Here is a 23,589-nt window from a genome sequence, read left to right as displayed (position 1 = left end):
ACATCAATCACTAACCACAATTTGGATGTACATTTCTACTTTAACGGAGTAGGCAGGACATTCTTCTTACTCCGAAACAGGCCCTAATACCCGGGACTTGAAAGAGGAAGTGATGGCACAAGAGAGGGAAAATGAGCCAGCATCCTGAAGACACTACGTTGGTGAGTAAATAAACTGCCTCTACCTGATTGTCCGTTCGCTAATGGAATGTACAATCACTAGAGAATAAACTGGATGAGCTCCGCTCAAGACTATCCTATCAACAGGACCTGAAGAATTGTAATATTCTGTTTCACACAGGACATGGATAGAATTATAGTGAAGACATAAACTATGAAATAACACATATGGAATCATGTAGTAACCAAAAAAGTGTTCAACAAATCAAAATATTGAGTTTCTTCAAAGTAGCCACCCTTTGCCTTAATGACAGCTTTGCACACTCTTGGCACTCTCAACCAGCTTCATGAGGACATCACCTGGAATGCATTTCAATTAAAAGCTGTGCCCTGTTAAAAGTTCATTTGTGAAATGCATTTCCTTCTTGATGTGTTTGAGCCAATCGGTTATGTTGTGACAAGGTAGGGAGGGTATACAGAAGACGCTATTTTACTAAATAAAGCTAAGTCCATATAATGGCAAGAACAGCTCAAATAAGCAAAGAGAAATGACAGTCCATTATTACTTATCCCAGTCTGCTGTCCCCACATGCTTCAAGATGGCCACCATTGTTCCTGCACCCAAGAAGGCAAAGATAACTGAACTAAATCACTATCGCCCCGTAGCACTCACTTCTGTCATCATTAAGTGCTTTGAGAGACTAGTTAAGAATCATTTCACCTCCACCCACTTCAGTTTGCATACTGCCCCAACAGGTCAACAGACAAAGTTTTAAGTTCCTCAACGTTGAGCAACAGTGCCTCTTCAAACTCAGGAGGCTGAAGAAATATGGCTTGTCACCCAAAACCCTGACAAACTTTTACAGACGCACAACTGAGAGCATTCTGTCGGGCTGTTTCACCGCCTGGTACGGCAACTGCACCGCCCACAACCGCAGGGCTCTCCAGAGGGTAGTGAGGTCTGCACAACGCATCACCGGCGGCAAACTACCTTCCCTCCAGGACACCTACACCACCCGATGTCACAGGAAGGCCAAAAATATCATCCAGGACAACAACCACCCGAGCCACTGCCTGTTCACCCCGCTATCATCCAGAAGGCGAGGTCAGTACAAGTGCATCAAAGCTGGAACCGAGAGACTGAAGAACAGCTTCCATCTCAAGGCCATCAGACTGCTAAACAGCCATCTCTAACACTGAGAGGCTGCTGCCTACATTGAGACCCAATCACTGGCCACTTTAATAAATGGATCACTAGTCACTAGTCAAATAATGCCACTTTAATAATGTTTACATATCTTACATCACATGTATATACTGTATTTTAGACCATCTATTGCACGTTGCCGATGCCGCTCGGCCATCGCTCATCCATATATTTATATGTACATATTCTTATTCCACCCCTTTATATTTGTGTGTATTAGGTAGTTGTTGTGGAATTGTTAGATTACTGCACTGTCGGAAGTAGAAGCACAAGCATTTCGCTACACTCACATTAACATCTGCTAACCATGTGACTATTAACATCTGCTAACCATGTGACTAATAACATCTGCTAACCACGTGACCATCAACATCTGCTAACCACGTGATCATCAACATCTGCTAACCACGTGACCATCAACATATGCTAACCACGTGACCATCAACATCTGCTAACCACGTGACCATCAACATCTGCTAACCACGTGATCATCAACATCTGCTAACCACGTGACCATCAACATCTGCTAACCACGTGACCATCAACATCTGCTAACCACGTGACCATTAACATCTGCTAACCACGTGACCATTAACATCTGCTAACCACGTGACCATTACCATCTGCTAACCATGTGACCAATAACATCTGCTAACCATGTGACCAATAACATCTGTTAACCATGTGACCAATAACATCTGCTAACCATGTGACCATTAACATCTGCTAACCACGTGACCATTAACATCTGCTAACCATGTGACCAATAACATCTCCTAACCATGTAACCATTAACTGATCTGATCTGGAGGACTCACTAAACAGAGAACATCCCTGGTCATCCCTACTGCCTCTGATCTGGTGGACTCACTAAACAGAGAACATCCCTGGTCATCCCTACTGCCTCTGATCTGGAGGACCCACTAAACAGAGAACATCCCTGGTCATCCCTACTGCCTCTGATCTGGAGGACTCACTAAACAGAGAACATCCCTGGTCATCCCTACTGGCGGACTCACTAAACACACATGCTTCATTTGTAAATGATGTCTGAGTGTTGGAGTGTGCCCCTGGCTATCCGTCAATTTAAAAAACAATATGAGGATTTTATTTATTATTTGTATTTTTACATTTGATACTTAAAACCAAATACTTTTAGACTTTTACTCAAATAGAAGTTGACTGGGTGACTTTCACTTAACTCATTTTCTATTAGCCTATTTAATCCCATCAGTCACAATTGTGACCAACCATTAAACACACTTTTTCACCTACTTTTCCTAGAAAATGTTAAAGAATTATGATAGATTATTTCAAAGGCTTACTAATGACACAAGATTAGGATATTTTCATGCCTGGGGGGGGGAATAGGGATTAAATGGGTTAAGGTATCTTTACTTTTACTCAAGTATGACAAGTGGGTACTTTTTCCACCACTAGCGTTGAGTGTGATGATCTCACCTGAGAGTCAGCGTTGAGTGTGATGATCTCGTCGTCCGGTTCCAGCAGCTTGCAAGCATAGGCGATGTTGATGGCTGTCTCCTGTTTGTCCCCCGTCAGAACCCAGATCTGGAGCCCTGCCTTCCGCAGCGACGCAATGGTCTCTGGGACACCATCTTGTAGACGGTCCTCTACACCCGTTGCTCCTAGAAAACCATTCAAATATCAACAGCTGTTGCATTAAAACATCATCTTTGACGAGGTCTTCAGGGGACATCAGTGTTGAAGGTATGTAGTACCAGTATCAACCTCCCTGGGGCCTCATTCAACACCAAAGTTTGGTATTTCTCCATTTTGAATTTGACGGGATAGTGTGCTGTGCGTATCTTCACACAAATCTCAAATCATGTGTACGCACAACTTCTAGTGGTTGATGAACTGTATTGCAAGCCAACATTGTTATTTTGGGGGAATAGAGGAGTTATGCACTTGGAGTATAATAATGGTAGGCTAATAGAAGCATTAAAACGTAGGCCTGAGGCCTCCCAAGTGGAGCAGTGGCTTAATGAAAACATTCAAATGTAGGCCTGAGGCCTCCCGAGTGGAGCAGTGGCCTAATGAAAACATTAAAACGTAGGCCTGAGTCCTCCCAAGTGGAGCAGTGGATTAATGAAAACATTAAAATGTAGGCCTGAGGCCTCCCGAGTGGAGCAGTGGCCTAATGAAAACATTAAAATGTAGGCCTGAGGCCTCCCGAGTGGAGCAGTGGCCTAATGAAAACATTAAAATGTAGGCCTGAGGCCTCCCGAGTGGAGCAGTGGCCAAATGAAAACATTCAAATGTAGGCCTTTTTTTTTTTGCTAATGTATGATGGGGGTCCCTGGTTTTCCTGTGAGGGGGTCCCTGGGCATAAGAGTTTGACGACCCCCTGGTCTAAATCATAACCATATTGCTGGACATGTCTCTTTTTCTGACTGGTTTATTATCAGGCTACTACCATTTATCTATTTAACAGCCAACCATGTACCATGTATCTATTCAACAGCCAACCATGTACCATGTATCTATTCAACAGCCAACCATGTACCATGTATCTATTCAACAGCCAACCATGTACCATGTACCATTTATCCATTCAACAGCCAACCATGTACCATGTATCTATTCAACAGCCAACCATGTACCATGTATCCATTCAACAGCCAACCATGTACCATGTATCTATTCAACAGCCAACCATGTACCATGAACCATGTATCCATTCAACAGCCAACCATGTACCATGTATCTATTCAACAGCCAACCATGTACCATGTATCCATTCAACAGCCAACCATGTACCATGTATCTATTCAACAGCCAACCATGTACCATGTATCCATTCAACAGCCAACCATGTACCATGTATCCATTCAACAGCCAACCATGTACCATGTATCTATTCAACAGCCAACCATGTACCATGTATCTATTCAACAGCCAACCATGTACCATGTATCTATTCAACAGCCAACCATGTACCATGTACCATTTATCCATTCAACAGCCAACCATGTACCATGTATCTATTCAACAGCCAACCATGTACCATGTATCCATTCAACAGCCAACCATGTACCATGTATCTATTCAACAGCCAACCATGTACCATGAACCATGTATCCATTCAACAGCCAACCATGTACCATGTATCTATTCAACAGCCAACCATGTACCATGTATCCATTCAACAGCCAACCATGTACCATGTATCTATTCAACAGCCAACCATGTACCATGTATCCATTCAACAGCCAACCATGTACCATGTATCCATTCAACAGCCAACCATGTACCATGTATCTATTCAACAGCCAACCATGTACCATGTATCTATTCAACAGCCAACCATGTACCATGTATCCATTCAACAGCCAACCATGTACCATGTATCCATTCAACAGCCAACCATGTACCATGTATCTATTCAACAGCCAACCATGTACCATGTATCCATTCAACAGCCAACCATGTACCATGTATCTATTCAACAGCCAACCATGTACCATGTACCATTTATCCATTCAACAGCCAACCATGTACCATTTATCCATTCAACAGCCAACCATGTACCATTTATCTATTCAACAGCCAACCATGAACCATTTATCTATTCAACAGCCAACCATGTACCATTTATCTATTCAACAGCCAACCATGTACCATTGATCCATTCAACAGCCAACCATGTACCATGTACCCATTCAACAGCCAACCATGTACCATTTATCTATTTAACAGCCAACCATGTACCATTTGTCCATTCAACAGCCAACCATGTACCATGTATCCATTCAACAGCCAACCATGTACCATTTATCTATTCAACAGCCAACCATGTACCATTTATCCATTCAACCATGTACCATTTATCCATTCAACAGCCAACCATGAACCATGTATCTATTCAACAGCCAACCATGTACCATTTATCCATTCAACAGCCAACCATGAACCATGTATCTATTCAACAGCCAACCATGTACCATTTATCCATTCAACAGCCAACCATGTACCATTGATCCATTCAACAGCCAACCATGTACCATGTACCCATTCAACAGCCAACCATGTACCATGTATCTATTCAACAGCCAACCATGTACCATGTATCCATTCAACAGCCAACCATGTACCATGTATCTATTCAACAGCCAACCATGTACCATGTACCATGTATCCATTCAACAGCCAACCGTGTACCATTTATCCATTCAACAGCCAACCATGTACCATTTATCTATTCAACAGCCAACCATGAACCATTTATCTATTCAACAGCCAACCATGTACCATTTATCTATTCAACAGCCAACCATGTACCATTGATCCATTCAACAGCCAACCATGTACCATGTACCCATTCAACAGCCAACCATGTACCATTTATCTATTTAACAGCCAACCATGTACCATTTATCCATTCAACAGCCAACCATGTACCATGTATCCATTCAACAGCCAACCATGTACCATTTATCTATTCAACAGCCAACCATGTACCATTTATCCATTCAACCATGTACCATTTATCCATTCAACAGCCAACCATGAACCATTTATCCATTCAACAGCCAACCATGTACCATTTATCCATTCAACAGCCAACCATGAACCATCTATCTATTCAACAGCCAACCATGTACCATTTATCCATTCAACAGCCAACCATGTACCATTTATCCATTCAATAGCTGTTCAGGAGTCTTATGACTTGGGGGTAGAAGCTGTTTAGAAGCCTCATGGACCTAGACTTGGCACTCCGGTACCGCTTGCCATGCGGTAGCAGAGAGAAGAATCTATGACTAGGGTGGCTGGAGTCTGAATTTTTATGTCCTTCCTCTGATACCGCCTGGTATAGAGGTCCTGGTTGGCAGGTTCATCAAAGTAGCCACCCTTTGCCTTGATGACAGCTTTGCATACTCTTGGCATTCTCTCACCAGTTTCATGAGGTAGCCACCTGGAATGCTAAACTCTGGTGCCCAAACACTAGGCATGTCCTGGAGCTGTTGGAGGACAGACTAGTGTCACCCAGCCACATTATAATTCACACAGGCACAAACAACCTGAGGACCCAGCAGGAAAGTGTGGCCACAGCACTCACAGGAGTGATTGAAAAAGCCTCTTCCACTTTCCCCAATGCACAAGTGGTTATCTCCACCCTGCTACAACAAAAGGGTATTCACCTTGCCACCATACAGTGGGTGAATGCAAGTATTTCCCAGGACTGTGCCTCAAAACCTAGTGTCTACCTGGCCCACCACTCCACCCTGGACTTGAATATCCCCCTCTACAAGGCAGCAGTCCCTACCTGGCCCACCACTCCACCCTGGACTTGAATATCCACCTCTACAAGGCAGCAGTCCCTACCTGGCCCACCACTACACCCTGGACTTGAATATCCCCCTCTATAAGGCAGCAGTCCCTACCTGGCCCACCACTCCACCCTGGACTTGAATATCCCCCTCTACAAGGCAGCAGTCCCTACTTCTGACAGGACCATGTAGGACGTACCCCTCAACCGCAGCCCCTCACACAGGAGCAACAGAATGGACACCCCGTCCCGACCGTATTGATGGGGTTCTGAGTGATGGTTTACCACAGCTGTGGTATGTGTGTGGCAATGGCGGAATAACATTAAAACTCGTTAACTATGATCGATGGTGCTGGTTGTCTTTGCTCGCTGTAACTAACAAAGTTATACAGGAGTTACAGGAGTGGAAATCCTGTTTTTTCTGTGAATGTTGGAGTTGATGTGCAATGGATGTAATCAAGCCCCCAGAGGTTTTGAGCCTGGATGTAATCAAGCCCCCAGAGGCTTTGAGCCTGGATGTAATCAAGCCCCCAGAGGTTTTAAGCCTGGATGTAATCAAGCCCCCAGAGGCTTTGAGCCTGGATGTTGTTATCAAGCCCCCAGAGGCTTTGAGCCTGGATGTTGTTATCAAGCCCCCAGAGGCTTTGAGCCTGGATGTTGTTATCAAGCCCCCAGAGGCTTTGAGCCTGGATGTTGTTATCAAGCCCCCAGAGGTTTTGAGTCTGGATGTTGTTATCAAGCCCCCAGAGGCTTTGAGCCTGGATGTTGTTATCAAGCCCCCAGAGGTTTTATGTACAGGAGGACTTTGGTCAGGCCGTCATCGTAAAAAATAATTTGTTCTTAACTGAATTACCTCGTTAAAATAAAGGTTAAAACATTTTTTTAAACAACCTTCATGAACACAACCAAATTATTATTTTAGTAATAGCATATATGAAATGTATTAATTACACTGTTAGAATATTGCAGTCAGAGTGACTGCTAGTAGGGGGGTCCTTTGAGGCCCAGTGGTCCTAGTGTTAAGGGTGGGGGGTCCTTTGAGGCCCAGTGGTCCTAGTGTTAAGGGTGGGGTGTCCGTGGAGGCCCAACGGTCCTAGTGTTAAGGGTGGGGTGTCCGTGGAGGCCCAACGGTCCTAGTGTTAAGGGTGGGGGTGTCCGTGGAGGCCCAACGGTCCTAGTGTTAAGGGTGGGGTGTCCGTGGAGGCCCAACGGTCCTAGTGTTAAGGGTGGGGGTGTCCGTGGAGGCCCAACGGTCCTAGTGTTAAGGGTGGGGTGTCCGTGGAGGCCCAACGGTGCTAGTGTTAAGGGTGGGGGGTCCGTGGAGGCCCAACGGTCCTAGTGTTAAGGGTGGGGTGTCCGTGGAGGCCCAACGGTCCTAGTGTTAAGGGTGGGGGGGTCCGTGGAGGCCCAGCGGTCCTAGTGTTAAGGGTGGGGGGTCCGTGGAGGCCCAGCGGTCCTAGTGTTAAGGGTGGGGGGTTCGTGGAGGCCCAGCGGTCCTAGTGTTAAGGGTGGGGGGGTCCGTGGAGGCCCAGCAGTCCTAGGGTTAAGGGTGGGGGGTCCGTGGAGGCCCAGCGGTCCTAGTGTTAAGGGTGGGGGGTTCGTGGAGGCCCAGCGGTCCTAGTGTTAAGGGTGGGGGGTCCGTGGAGACCCAGCGGTCCTAGTGTTAAGGGTAACAACTTTACCTAATAGATGCAGGTTAATCTCCAGTCTCAGAGCAGACTGAAACAGCAGCTCTTCTCTTCCCTGTATGGCCGTCTCTGCCTCCAGATGATGTCGCAACCAGACAGCATACTCCTCCTTAGTCATAACCTGCCACAGACAGACACAGACAGACAGAGACACAGACAAACAGACAGCGACACAGACAAACAGACAGCGACACAGACAAACAGACAAACAGACAGACAGAGACACAGACAAACAGAGACACAGGCAAACAGACAGCGACACAGAGACACAGAGACACAGACAAACAGACAGACACAGACAAACAGACAGACACACAGACAGACAGAGACACAGAGACACAGACAGACAGAGACACAGACAAACAGACAGCGACACAGACAAACAGACAGACACAGACAAACAGACAGACACACAGACAGACAGAGACACAGACAGACAGAGACACAGACAGACAGAGACACAGACAGACAGACACACAGACAGACAGAGACACAGACAGACAGACACACAGACAGACAGAGACACAGACAGACAGAGACACAGACAGACAGAGACACAGACAGACAGAGACACAGACAGACAGACACACAGACAGACAGAGACACAGACAGACAGAGACACAGACAGACAGAGACACAGACAGACAGAGACAGACACATAAAAACTACTTTTTATATTTATTTATCAGGGAGTCATACTGAGACCAAGGTGTATTTTACATAAATGACAGAAAACACACACATTAAAATCTAAAAACCAAATGCGGGCAGAAAGAAAAACACACATTCATCAGTAATAAAGTCCTCAAAATCAGCTTTCTGAATTGACCTAGAGGCACCAGAACATCCCATTTAAGAATATTTTGAAGATTGTTCCACAACTAAGGTGCAGGAAATCTACAAGCTGATTTACCAGGAATTTCCAGAGTTAGTCAGCCCTGAGACCTGGGTTGGTAACTTGTATGTCTATAGTTTAGTAATGATGTTAGTTAGTGGGATTTTTACAAAAAGGGCTTTATAAATGAAAACATAGCGACGTATCAGCCTAGGTGACATCACAGAGGACCAACCAACTGTCTGATAGAGAATGTGGTGATGACATCACAGAGGGCCAACCAACTGTCTGATAGAGAATGTGGTGATGACATCAGAGGGCCAACCAACTGTCTGATAGAGAATGTGGTGATGACATCACAGAGGGCCAAACAACTGTCTGATATAGAATGTGGTGATGACATCACAGAGAACCAACCAACTGTCTGATAGAGAAAGTGGTGATGACATCACAGAGGGCCAACCAACTGTCTGATATAGAATGTGGTGATGACATCACAGAGAACCAACCAACTGTCTGATAGAGAATGTGGTGATGACATCACAGAGGGCCAACCAACTGTCTGATAGAGAATGTGGTGATGACATCACAGAGAACCAACCAACTGTCTGATAGAGAATGTGGTGATGACATCACAGAGGGCCAACCAACTGTCTGATAGAGAATGTGGTGATGACATATAATCATCAGGTTAGGAGGAGTATATGGACCTCCTTCTATACCCTGGGGATAGTACCAGGTATAATCATCAGGTTAGGTGGAGTACATGGGCCTCCTTCCAGACCCTGGGGATAGTACCAGGTATAATCATCAGGTTAGGAGGAGTACATGGGCCTCCTTCCAGACCCTGGGGATAGTACCAGGTATAATCATCAGGTTAGGAGGAGTACATGGGCCTCCTTCCAGACCCTGGGGATAGTACCAGATATAATCATCAGGTTAGGAGGAGTACATGGGTCTGCAGCAGAAATTAATCAAGCATATCAGCCCGAGTGGAGTATTTTTTTACGTCAATCTTAAGCAAGGCATCAAGCAACTCACAGACAGGAAATTGTTGAAATCTAAAAAAAAGATTGACTAAAATGTTGACAGGTTAACTATCGAGTCAGCTGGAGGCTGACAGAGGGAAGAGCAGTCGATTGACTGTCCAGGGTCAATTAAACTACTGTTTCTCTCAAGCCTGTCGTGATAAAATTATGATTAAAAGCTTCACTTATCCTATTCTTCTCAGTTATGTTGCCAGAGCCAGACAGAACTTGCTTAGGCAGGGGAAGAAGAGGAATGTGTAAGCATGGAGGCATTCAATTGACTTACCAGGTTCAATTAAAACCAACGTTTCTGTCAAATGAAAAGCCGAGATGAAATTATTAAAAGCATCACTTATCCCATTCTTCTTCGTGGCGAGATGGTACATCTGTTTCTCAATTGTCTGAATGTTTTCCAGTCCGCTACAGAATGTTTTCCATTCCAGTACAGAATGTTTTCCATTCCAGTACAGAATGTTTTCCATTCCACTACAAAATGTTTTCCATTCCACTACTGAATGTTTTCCATTCCACTACTGAATGTTTTCCAGTCCACTACAGAATGTTTTCAAGTCCACTACAGAATGTTGTCCAGTCCACTGCAGAATATTTTCCAGTCCACTACTGAATGTTTTCCAGTCCACTACAGAATGTTGTCCAGTCCACTACAGAATGTTTTCCAGTCCACTACAGAATGTTTTCCAGTCCACTACAGAATGTTGTCCAGTCCACTACAGAATGTTGTCCAGTCCACTACTGAATGTTGTCCAGTCCACTATAGAATGTTTTCCAGTCCACTACAGAATGTTGTCCAGTCCACTACAGAATGTTGTCCAGTCCACTACTGAATGTTGTCCAGTCCACTACAGAATGTTGTCCAGTCCACTACAGAATGTTGTCCAGTCCACTACAGAATGTTTTCCAGTCCACTACAGAATGTTGTCCAGTCCGCTACTGAATGTTGTCCATTCCGCTACAGAATGTTGTCCATTCCGCTACAGAATGTTGTCCAGTCCGCTACAGAATGTTTTCCAGTCCGCTACAGAATGTTTTCCAGTCCACTACAGAATATTTTCCAGTCCACTACAGAATGTTGTCCAGTCCACTACAGAATGTTGTCCATTCCGCTACAGAATGTAGTCCAGTCCACTACTGAATGTTGTCCAGTCCACTACAGAATGTTTTCCAGTCCACTACAGAATGTTTTCCAGTCCACTACAGAATATTTTCCAGTCCACTACAGAATGTTGTCCAGTCCACTACAGTATGTTGTCCAGTCCACTACAGAATGTTTTCCAGTCCACTACAGAATATTTTCCAGTCCACTACAGAATGTTGTCCAGTCCACTACAGAATGTTGTCCAGTCCACTACAGAATGTTGTCCAGTCCACTACAGAATGTTGTCCAGTCCACTACAGAATGTTGTCCAGTCCACTACAGAATGTTGTCCAGTCCACTACTGAATGTTTTCCAGTCCACTACAGAATGTTTTCCAGTCCACTACAGAATGTTGTCCAGTCCACTACTGACTGTTGTCCAGTCCACTACTGAATGTTGTCCAGTCCACTACTGAATGTTGTCCAGTCCACTACAGAATGTTGTCCAGTCCACTACTGAATGTTGTCCAGTCCACTACAGAATGTTTTCCAGTCCACTACAGAATGTTTTCCAGTCCACTACTGAATGTTTTCCAGTCCACTACATAATGTTGTCCATTCCGCTACAGAATGTAGTCCAGTCCACTACTGAATGTTGTCCAGTCCACTACAGAATGTTTTCCAGTCCACTACAGAATGTTTTCCAGTCCACTACAGAATATTTTCCAGTCCACTACAGAATGTTGTCCAGTCCACTACAGAATGTTGTCCAGTCCACTACAGAATGTTGTCCAGTCCACTACAGAATGTTGTCCAGTCCACTACAGAATGTTGTCCAGTCCACTACTGACTGTTGTCCAGTCCACTACTGAATGTTGTCCAGTCCACTACTGAATGTTGTCCAGTCCACTACAGAATGTTGTCCAGTCCACTACTGAATGTTGTCCAGTCCACTACAGAATGTTTTCCAGTCCACTACAGAATGTTTTCCAGTCCACTACAGAATGTTTTCCAGTCCACTACAGAATATTTTCCAGTCCACTACAGAATGTTGTCCAGTCCACTACAGAATGTTGTCCAGTCCACTACAGAATGTTGTCCAGTCCACTACAGAATGTTGTCCAGTCCACTACAGAATGTTGTCCAGTCCACTACAGAATGTTGTCCAGTCCACTACTGAATGTTTTCCAGTCCACTACAGAATGTTTTCCAGTCCACTACAGAATGTTGTCCAGTCCACTACTGACTGTTGTCCAGTCCACTACTGAATGTTGTCCAGTCCACTACTGAATGTTGTCCAGTCCACTACTGAATGTTGTCCAGTCCACTACAGAATGTTGTCCAGTCCACTACTGAATGTTGTCCAGTCCACTACAGAATGTTTTCCAGTCCACTACAGAATGTTTTCCAGTCCACTACTGAATGTTTTCCAGTCCACTACATAATGTTGTCCATTCCGCTACGGAATGTAGTCCAGTCCACTACTGAATGTTGTCCAGTCCACTACAGAATGTTTTCCAGTCCACTACAGAATGTTTTCCAGTCCACTACAGAATGTTTTCCAGTCCACTACAGAATGTTGTCCAGTCCACTACAGAATGTTGTCCAGTCCACTACAGAATGTTGTCCAGTCCACTACAGAATGTTTTCCAGTCCACTACAGAATGTTTTCCAGTCCACTACAGAATGTTTTCCAGTCCACTACAGAATGTTTCCAGTCCACTACTGAATGTTTTCCAGTCCACTACAGAATGTTGTCCAGTCCACTACAGAATGTTGTCCAGTCCACTACTGAATGTTGCCCAGTCCACTACTGAATGTTTTCCAGTCCACTACTGAATGTTTTCCAGTCCACTACTGAATGTTTTCCAGTCCACTACTGAATGTTTTCCAGTCCACTACTGAATGTTGTGCAGTCCACTACAGAATGTTGTCCAGTCCACTACAGAATGTTGTCCAGTCCACTACAGAATGTTTTCCAGTCCACTAAAGAATGTTTTCCAGTCCACTACTGAATGTTTTCCAGTCCACTACTGAATGTTTTCCAGTCCACTACTGAATGTTGTCCAGTCCACTACTGAATGTTGTCCAGTCCACTACTGAATGTTGTCCAGTCCACTACAGAATGTTTTCCAGTCCACTAAAGAATGTTATCCACTCCACTACTGAATGTTGTCCAGTGTACTACTGAATGTTTTCCAGTCCACTACAGAAGGTTTTCCAGTCCACTACTGAATGTTTTCCAGTCCACTACTGAATGTTGTCCAGTCCACTACTGAATGTTTTCCAGTCCACTACTGAATGTTGTCCAGTCCACTACAGAATGTTGTCCAGTCCACTACAGAATGTTGTCCAGTCCACTACAGAATGTTGTCCAGTCCACTACAGAATGTTTTCCAGTCCACTACAGAATGTTGTCCAGTCCACTACAGAATGTTGTCCAGTCCACTACAGAATGTTGTCCAGTCCACTACTGAATGTTGTCCAGTCAGCTACTGAATGTTTTCCAGTCCACTACTGAATGTTTTCCAGTCCACTACAGAATGTTGTCCAGTCCACTACTGAATGTTGTCCAGTCCACTACAGAATGTTTTCCAGTCCACTACAGAATGTTTTCCAGTCCACTACAGAATGTTTTCCAGTCCACTACATAATGTTGTCCATTCCGCTACAGAATGTAGTCCAGTCCACTACTGAATGTTGTCCAGTCCACTACAGAATGTTTTCCAGTCCACTACAGAATGTTTTCCAGTCCACTACAGAATATTTTCCAGTCCACTACAGAATGTTGTCCAGTCCACTACAGAATGTTGTCCAGTCCACTACAGAATGTTGTCCAGTCCACTACAGAATGTTGTCCAGTCCACTACAGAATGTTGTCCAGTCCACTACAGAATGTTGTCCAGTCCACTACTGAATGTTTTCCAGTCCACTACAGAATGTTTTCCAGTCCACTACAGAATGTTGTCCAGTCCACTACTGACTGTTGTCCAGTCCACTACTGAATGTTGTCCAGTCCACTACTGAATGTTGTCCAGTCCACTACTGAATGTTGTCCAGTCCACTACAGAATGTTGTCCAGTCCACTACTGAATGTTGTCCAGTCCACTACAGAATGTTTTCCAGTCCACTACAGAATGTTTTCCAGTCCACTACTGAATGTTTTCCAGTCCACTACATAATGTTGTCCATTCCGCTACGGAATGTAGTCCAGTCCACTACTGAATGTTGTCCAGTCCACTACAGAATGTTTTCCAGTCCACTACAGAATGTTTTCCAGTCCACTACAGAATGTTTTCCAGTCCACTACAGAATATTTTCCAGTCCACTACAGAATGTTGTCCAGTCCACTACAGAATGTTGTCCAGTCCACTACAGAATGTTTTCCAGTCCACTACAGAATGTTTTCCAGTCCACTACAGAATGTTTTCCAGTCCACTACTGAATGTTTTCCAGTCCACTACAGAATGTTGTCCAGTCCACTACAGAATGTTGTCCAGTCCACTACTGAATGTTGCCCAGTCCACTACTGAATGTTTTCCAGTCCACTACTGAATGTTTTCCAGTCCACTACTGAATGTTTTCCAGTCCACTACTGAATGTTTTCCAGTCCACTACTGAATGTTGTGCAGTCCACTACAGAATGTTGTCCAGTCCACTACAGAATGTTGTCCAGTCCACTACAGAATGTTTTCCAGTCCACTAAAGAATGTTTTCCAGTCCACTACTGAATGTTTTCCAGTCCACTACTGAATGTTTTCCAGTCCACTACTGAATGTTGTCCAGTCCACTACTGAATGTTGTCCAGTCCACTACTGAATGTTGTCCAGTCCACTACAGAATGTTTTCCAGTCCACTAAAGAATGTTATCCACTCCACTACTGAATGTTGTCCAGTGTACTACTGAATGTTTTCCAGTCCACTACAGAAGGTTTTCCAGTCCACTACTGAATGTTTTCCAGTCCACTACTGAATGTTGTCCAGTCCACTACTGAATGTTTTCCAGTCCACTACTGAATGTTGTCCAGTCCACTACAGAATGTTGTCCAGTCCACTACAGAATGTTGTCCAGTCCACTACAGAATGTTGTCCAGTCCACTACAGAATGTTTTCCAGTCCACTACAGAATGTTGTCCAGTCCACTACAGAATGTTGTCCAGTCCACTACAGAATGTTGTCCAGTCCACTACTGAATGTTGTCCAGTCAGCTACTGAATGTTTTCCAGTCCACTACTGAATGTTTTCCAGTCCACTACAGAATGTTGTCCAGTCCACTACTGAATGTTGTCCAGTCCACTACAGAATGTTTTCCAGTCCACTACTGAATGTTTTCCAGTCCACTACTGAATGTTTTCCAGTCCACTACATAATGTTGTCCATTCCGCTACAGAATGTAGTCCAGTCCACTACTGAATGTTGTCCAGTCCACTACAGAATGTTTTCCAGTCCACTACAGAATATTTTCCAGTCCACTACAGAATGTTGTCCAGTCCACTACAGAATGTTTTCCAGTCCACTACAGAATGTTGTCCAGTCCACTACAGAATGTTTTCCAGTCCACTACAGAATGTTGTCCAGTCCACTACAGAATGTTGTCCAGTCCACTACAGAATGTTGTCCAGTCCACTACAGAATGTTTTCCAGTCCACTACAGAATGTTTTCCAGTCCACTACAGAATGTTTTCCAGTCCACTACTGAGTGTTTTCCATTCCACTACAGAATGTTGTCCAGTCCACTACAGAATGTTGTCCAGTCCACTACTGAATGTTGTCCAGTCCACTACTGAATGTTTTCCAGTCCACTACTGAATGTTGTCCAGTCCACTACTGAATGTTGTCCAGTCCACTACTGAATGTTTTCCAGTCCACTACTGAATGTTTTCCAGTCCACTACTGAATGTTGTCCAGTCCACTACTGAATGTTTTCCAGTCCACTACAGAAGGTTTTCCAGTCCACTACTGAATGTTTTCCAGTCCACTACTGAATGTTGTCCAGTCCACTACTGAATGTTGTCCAGTCCACTACAGAATGTTGTCCAGTCCACTACTGAATGTTGTCCAGTCCACTACAGAATGTTGTCCAGTCCACTACAGAATGTTGCCCAGTCCACTACAGAATGTTTTCCAGTCCACTACAGAATGTTGTCCAGTCCACTACAGAATGTTGTCCAGTCCACTACAGAATGTTGTCCAGTCCACTACTGAATGTTGTCCAGTCCACTACTGAATGTTGTCCAGTCCACTACTGAATGTTTTCCAGTCCACTACTGAATGTTTTCCAGTCCACTACAGAATGTTGTCCAGTCCACTACAGAATGTTGTCCAGTCCACTACAGAATGTTGTCCAGTCCACTACAGAATGTTGTCCAGTCCACTACAGAATGTTGTCCAGTCCACTACAGAATGTTGTCCAGTCCACTACTGAATGTTTTCCAGTCCACTACAGAATGTTTTCCAGTCCACTACAGAATATTTTCCATTCCACTACTGAATGTTTTAAATTCCACTACAGAATGTTGTCCAGTCCACTACAGAATGTTGTCCAGTCCACTACAGAATGTTGTCCAGTCCACTACAGAATGTTGTCCAGTCCACTACAGAATGTTTTCCAGTCCACTACAGAATGTTTTCCAGTCCACTAAAGAATGTTTTCCAGTCCACTACTGAATGTTGTCCAGTCCACTACAGAATGTTTTCCAGTCCACTACAGAATGTTTTCCAGTCCACTACAGAATGTTGTCCAGTCCACTGCAGAATATTTTCCAGTCCACTACTGAATGTTTTCCAGTCCACTACAGAATGTTGTCCAGTCCACTACAGAATGTTGTCCAGTCCACTACAGAATGTTGTCCAGTCCACTACAGAATGTTTTCCAGTCCACTACAGAATGTTTTCCAGTCCACTACTGAATGTTGTCCAGTCCACTACAGAATGTTGTCCAGTCCACTACAGAATGTTGTCCAGTCCACTACAGAATGTTGTCCAGTCCACTACAGAATGTTGTCCAGTCCACTACAGAATGTTGTCCAGTCCACTACAGAATGTTGTCCAGTCCACTACAGAATGTTGTCCAGTCCACTACAGAATGTTGTCCAGTCCACTACTGAATGTTGTCCAGTCCACTACTGAATGTTGTCCAGTCCACTACTGAATGTTTTCCAGTCCACTACTGAATGTTTTCCAGTCCACTACAGAATGTTGTCCAGTCCACTACTGAATGTTGTCCAGTCCGCTACTGAATGTTTTCCAGTCCGCTACAGAATGTTTTCCAGTCCGCTACAGAATGTTGTCCAGTCCGCTACAGAATGTTGTCCATTCCGCTACAGAATGTTGTCCATTCCGCTACAGAATGTTGTCCAGTCCGCTACTGAATGTTGTCCAGTCCACTACAGAATGTTGTCCAGTCCACTACAGAATGTTGTCCAGTCCACTACAGAATGTTGTCCAGTCCACTACAGAATGTTGTCCAGTCCACTACTGAATGTTGTCCAGTCCACTACTGAATGTTTTCCAGTCCACTGCAGAATATTTTCCAGTCCACTACAGAATGTTGTCCAGTCCACTACAGAATGTTTTCCAGTCCACTACAGAATGTTTTCCAGTCCACTACTGAATGTTGTCCAGTCCACTACTGAATGTTGTCCAGTCCACTACAGAATGTTGTCCAGTCCACTACAGAATGTTGTCCAGTCCACTACAGAATGTTGTCCAGTCCACTACAGAATGTTGTCCAGTCCACTACAGAATGTTTTCCAGTCCACTACAGAATGTTGTCCAGTCCACTACTGAATGTTGTCCAGTCCACTACTGAATGTTTTCCAGTCCACTACTGAATGTTTTCCAGTCCACTACTGAATGTTTTCCAGTCCACTACAGAATGTTGTCCAGTCCACTACTGAATGTTGTCCAGTCCGCTACTGAATGTTTTCCAGTCCGCTACAGAATGTTTTCCAGTCCGCTACAGAATGTTGTCCAGTCCGCTACAGAATGTTTTCCATTCCGCTACAGAATGTTGTCCATTCCGCTACAGAATGTTGTCCAGTCCACTACTGAATGTTGTCCAGTCCACTACAGAATGTTGTCCAGTCCACTACAGAATGTTGTCCAGTCCACTACAGAATGTTGTCCAGTCCACTACAGAATGTTGTCCAGTCCACTACTGAATGTTGTCCAGTCCACTACTGAATGTTTTCCAGTCCACTGCAGAATATTTTCCAGTCCACTACAGAATGTTGTCCAGTCCACTACTGAATGTTTTCCAGTCCACTACTGAATGTTTTCCATTCCACTACAGAATGTTGTCCAGTCCACTACTGAATGTTGTCCAGTCCACTACAGAATGTTTTCCAGTCCACTACAGAATGTTTTCCAGTCCACTACAGAATGTTTTCCAGTCCACTACAGAATGTTGTCCAGTCCACTACAGAATGTTGTCCAGTCCACTACAGAATGTTGTCCAGTCCACTACAGAATGTTGTCCAGTCCACTACAGAATGTTTTCCAGTCCACTACTGAATGTTTTCCAGTCCACTACAGAATGTTGTCCAGTCCACTACAGAATGTTGTCCAGTCCACTACAGAATGTTGTCCAGTCCACTACAGAATGTTTTCTAGTCCACTACAGAATGTTGTCCAGTCCACTACAGAATGTTGTCCAGTCCACTACAGAATGTTGTCCAGTCCACTACAGAATGTTTTCTAGTCCACTACAGAATGTTGTCCAGTCCACTACAGAATGTTGTCCAGTCCACTACAGAATGTTGTCCAGTCCACTACAGAATGTTGTCCAGTCCACTACAGAATGTTTTTCCAGTCCACTACAGATGTTTTCCAGTCCACTACAGAATGTTTTCCAGTCCACTATAGAATGTTGTCCAGTCCACTACAGAATGTTGTCCAGTCCACTACAGAATGTTGTCCAGTCCACTACAGAATGTTTTCCAGTCCACTACTGAATGTTTTCCAGTCCACTACAGAATGTTGTCCAGTCCTCTACAGAATGTTTTCCAGTCCACTACTGAATGTTTTCCAGTCCACTACAGAATGTTGTCCAGTCCACTACATAATGTTTTCCAGTCCACTACAGAATGTTTTCCAGTCCACTACAGAATGTTTTCCAGTCCACTACAGAATGTTGTCCAGTCCACTACAGAATGTTGTCCAGTGCACTACAGAATGTTGTCCAGTCCACTACAGAATGTTGTCCAGTCCACTACAGAATGTTGTCCAGTCCACTACAGAATGTTGTCCAGTCCACTACAGAATGTTGTCCAGTCCACTACAGAATGTTGTCCAGTCCACTACAGAATGTTTTCCAGTCCACTACTGAATGTTTTCCAGTCCACTACAGAATGTTGTCCAGTCCACTACAGAATGTTGTCCAGTCCACTACAGAATGTTGTCCAGTCCACTACAGAATGTTTTCTAGTCCACTACAGAATGTTGTCCAGTCCACTACAGAATGTTGTCCAGTCCACTACAGAATGTTGTCCAGTCCACTACAGAATGTTTTCTAGTCCACTACAGAATGTTGTCCAGTCCACTACAGAATGTTGTCCAGTCCACTACAGAATGTTGTCCAGTCCACTACAGAATGTTGTCCAGTCCACTACAGAATGTTTTCCAGTCCACTACAGAATGTTTTCCAGTCCACTACAGAATGTTTTCCAGTCCACTATAGAATGTTGTCCAGTCCACTACAGAATGTTGTCCAGTCCACTACAGAATGTTGTCCAGTCCACTACAGAATGTTTTCCAGTCCACTACTGAATGTTTTCCAGTCCACTACAGAATGTTGTCCAGTCCTCTACAGAATGTTTTCCAGTCCACTACTGAATGTTTTCCAGTCCACTACAGAATGTTGTCCAGTCCACTACATAATGTTTTCCAGTCCACTACTGAATGTTTTCCAGTCCACTACAGAATGTTTTCCAGTCCACTACAGAATGTTTTCCAGTCCACTACTGAATGTTGTCCAGTCCACTACTGAATGTTGTCCAGTCCACTACAGAATGTTGTCCAGTCCACTACTGAATGTTTTCTAGTCCACTACAGAATGTTTTCCAGTCCACTACAGAATGTTTTCCAGTCCACTACAGAATGTTGTCCAGTCCACTACAGAATGTTGTCCAGTCCACTACAGAATGTTGTCCAGTCCACTACAGAATGTTGTCCAGTCCACTACAGAATGTTGTCCAGTCCACTACAGAATGTTGTCCACTACAGAAGTTGTCCAGTCCACTACAGAATGTTGTCCAGTCCACTACAGAATGTTGTCCAGTCCACTACAGAATGTTGTCCAGTCCACTACAGAATGTTTTCCAGTCCACTACTGAATGTTTTCCAGTCCACTACAGAATGTTGTCCAGTCCACTACAGAATGTTTTCCAGTCCACTACTGAATGTTTTCCAGTCCACTACAGAATGTTGTCCAGTCCACTACATAATGTTTTCCAGTCCACTACAGAATGTTTCCAGTCCACTACAGAATGTTGTCCAGTCCACTACAGAATGTTGTCCAGTCCACTACAGAATGTTGTCCAGTCCACTACAGAATGTTGTCCAGTCCACTACAGAATGTTGTCCAGTCCACTACAGAATGTTTTCCAGTCCACTACAGAATGTTTCCCAGTCCACTACTGAATGTTGTCCAGTCCACTACTGAATGTTGTCCAGTCCACTACTGAATGTTGTCCAGTCCACTACTGAATGTTGTCCAGTCCACTACAGAATGTTGTCCAGTCCACTACAGAATGTTGTCCAGTCCACTACAGAATGTTGTCCAGTCCACTACAGAATGTTTTCCAGTCCACTACTGAATGTTTTCCAGTCCACTACAGAATGTTGTCCAGTCCACTACATAATGTTTTCCAGTCCACTACTGAATGTTTTCCAGTCCACTACAGAATGTTTTCCAGTCCACTACAGAATGTTTTCCAGTCCACTACTGAATGTTGTCCAGTCCACTACTGAATGTTGTCCAGTCCACTACAGAATGTTGTCCAGTCCACTACTGAATGTTTTCTAGTCCACTACAGAATGTTTTCCAGTCCACTACAGAATGTTTTCCAGTCCACTATAGAATGTTGTCCAGTCCACTACAGAATGTTGTCCAGTCCACTACAGAATGTTGTCCAGTCCACTACAGAATGTTGTCCAGTCCACTACAGAATGTTGTCCAGTCCACTACAGAATGTTTTCCAGTCCACTACTGAATGTTTTCCAGTCCACTACAGAATGTTGTCCAGTCCACTACAGAATGTTTTCCAGTCCACTACTGAATGTTTTCCAGTCCACTACAGAATGTTGTCCAGTCCACTACATAATGTTTTCCAGTCCACTACAGAATGTTTTCCAGTCCACTACAGAATGTTTCCCAGTCCACTACTGAATGTTGTCCAGTCCACTACTGAATGTTGTCCAGTCCACTACTGAATGTTTTCCAGTCCACTACAGAATGTTGTCCAGTCCACTACAGAATGTTTTCCAGTCCACTACTGAATGTTTTCCAGTCCACTAAAGAGTCAGTTCTCCTTGCTTTAGGCCCAGGCCCTGAGTTTAAAGTCCTATTAGTTGTTGAAGATGTATTGTCGTATTGCTGAAGCTGTGTTACCTTTTTAGCGATGCAGAGAGTACGAAGACCATCAGCAGCATAGAGGTTCAGGTAATTCTGGGTCTTGTATAGGATCTTTCTTTGGCGTTTCCCTTTGGAATCATCTGAAAAGTGAAAGATGAATGAATTAAATAAATGGAAGTTTGCATCATCATCATCAACTCCCTTTAACGTATCTGGCAGGAAAGTTACTTCACACATCACCAAACATTTAGGAAACTTCTAAAGTGCTATTCAGTAACAGTTTCCTCTATAACGTCACCACAACCAGTCCACACGCTGCTTCTGACTCAGCTCTGAGAGTCTGGTTTCAACTGAGACTATTCATTTCGCTGTAATTAGAGTCATTCCCTCCCTGTTCAATCGAGCCTCTGGCATCCAGAAGTTTCAGTGGTATGACAACATTTCTTCTTGTCCATTTGGTCAAGTCAAAATATGATAGCTTTGCTACAGTGAACCTATTGTTGACTTAGCTTGGTCCCAGATCTGTTTGTGCTGTCTATAGTGCTTTCTGTAAGTAAGTAAATATAAAAGTAGCCAGTCAGGGAGTTCTGGGATGTGGGAGTCCGGGGGGGACATGCCCCTGAAATAGTTTGTGCAGAACGACCTCCTCTGGTACATTCTAATTTAATCTGAAATACACAGCTAAATGATTGAACACTTTAACGACTTTACCAGATTGGTAAAATGAGTAAGAAGACAATTGAAATAAGTGAAAAGGTATGAATTCAGTGTGTTAGTTGTTTTGGATATTGTCTTGGCGATTATGATCAGGACTACTTTCTGAGTTAAAGAACATTAAAAGCAATTTTTAACATATTTACAGTGTTACTGCAATGAATGTATTGCCAAGTATGACATTAGCATTTATGACATTAAATCGGTTTTCTTTTATTATATTTTGGACCAGAATGAGTCTCTCTCTACTACCCTATTGTTCCTACAGTGAGGATTCAACATCTTCATTGAATGTTTCCATATTTTTCTGCAGATAATAGTCGAAAACTCTGTCTGGAGGCCTCACGGGAGCCTGACGGGAGCCTGACGGGAGCCTCACGGGAGGCTGCCAACCTCACCTTGTTCTGACTTAATCATCCAATGGGTTTTTTCAGCACTGACCAAATTTCAGGTCTGCTGAGCAGAAACTTGAATGTTCTCTACAACTTCCGGCGTGAGGCAGTTGTGGCCAACTAGGCTTCTGTGGTTCTCTGATCATAATGTAGACCTATAAGAGTGGCTTACCATCATACCACCTTCACATGGAAATAGTTATTCTATGAAACAGCCAATAGCTATTCTATGAAACAGCCAATAGTTATTCTATGAAACAGCCAATAGTTATTCTATGAAACAGCCAATAGTTATTCTATGAAACAGCCAATAGCTATTCTATGAAACAGCCAATAGTTATTCTATGAAACAGCCAATAGCTATTCTATGAAACAGCCAATAGTTATTCTACAGTAGCAGCCAATGTGTGCTGTTCAATGTAAGCCTACATTCCATGACTTGACATTAAAATGTTTTGCTAATTGTCCTTCAGGCAGGTAGTGACTGATTTTAGTTTTTTTGTAAGATTTTATTTTCATTTTCAAACAGAAAACGTAGTATTCACGTTCAGAGTATTCACGTTCAGAGAGTATTCACGTTCAGAGAGTATTCACGTTCAGAGTATTCACGTTCAGAGAGTATTCACGTTCAGAGAGTATTCA

The 23,589-nt window shown here is 43.8% G+C and overlaps 1 protein-coding gene across 1 annotated transcript in view; it reads right to left on the bottom strand.

Moving 5' to 3' along the window:
• The window catches only part of atp10a (ATPase phospholipid transporting 10A), a 146,105-nt gene that overhangs the window by 40,205 nt on the left and 82,311 nt on the right, over nt 1-23,589 (bottom strand). Inside the window, exons 11-13 of the mRNA XM_031822278.1 lie at nt 21,878-21,981; nt 8,302-8,428; nt 2,788-2,972 (exon numbers count right to left, since the gene is read on the bottom strand). Of these exons, the coding sequence (XP_031678138.1) occupies nt 2,788-2,972; nt 8,302-8,428; nt 21,878-21,981 (416 nt within the window). The remainder of the gene's footprint in view (nt 1-2,787; nt 2,973-8,301; nt 8,429-21,877; nt 21,982-23,589) is intronic.

Source organism: Oncorhynchus kisutch, linkage group LG4, assembly GCF_002021735.2.
Source record: "Oncorhynchus kisutch isolate 150728-3 linkage group LG4, Okis_V2, whole genome shotgun sequence".
NCBI classification, from domain to species: domain Eukaryota; kingdom Metazoa; phylum Chordata; class Actinopteri; order Salmoniformes; family Salmonidae; genus Oncorhynchus; species Oncorhynchus kisutch.
Note: the sequence above shows the minus strand (reverse complement) of the source record. Positions and strands in the feature narration are given on the sequence as shown.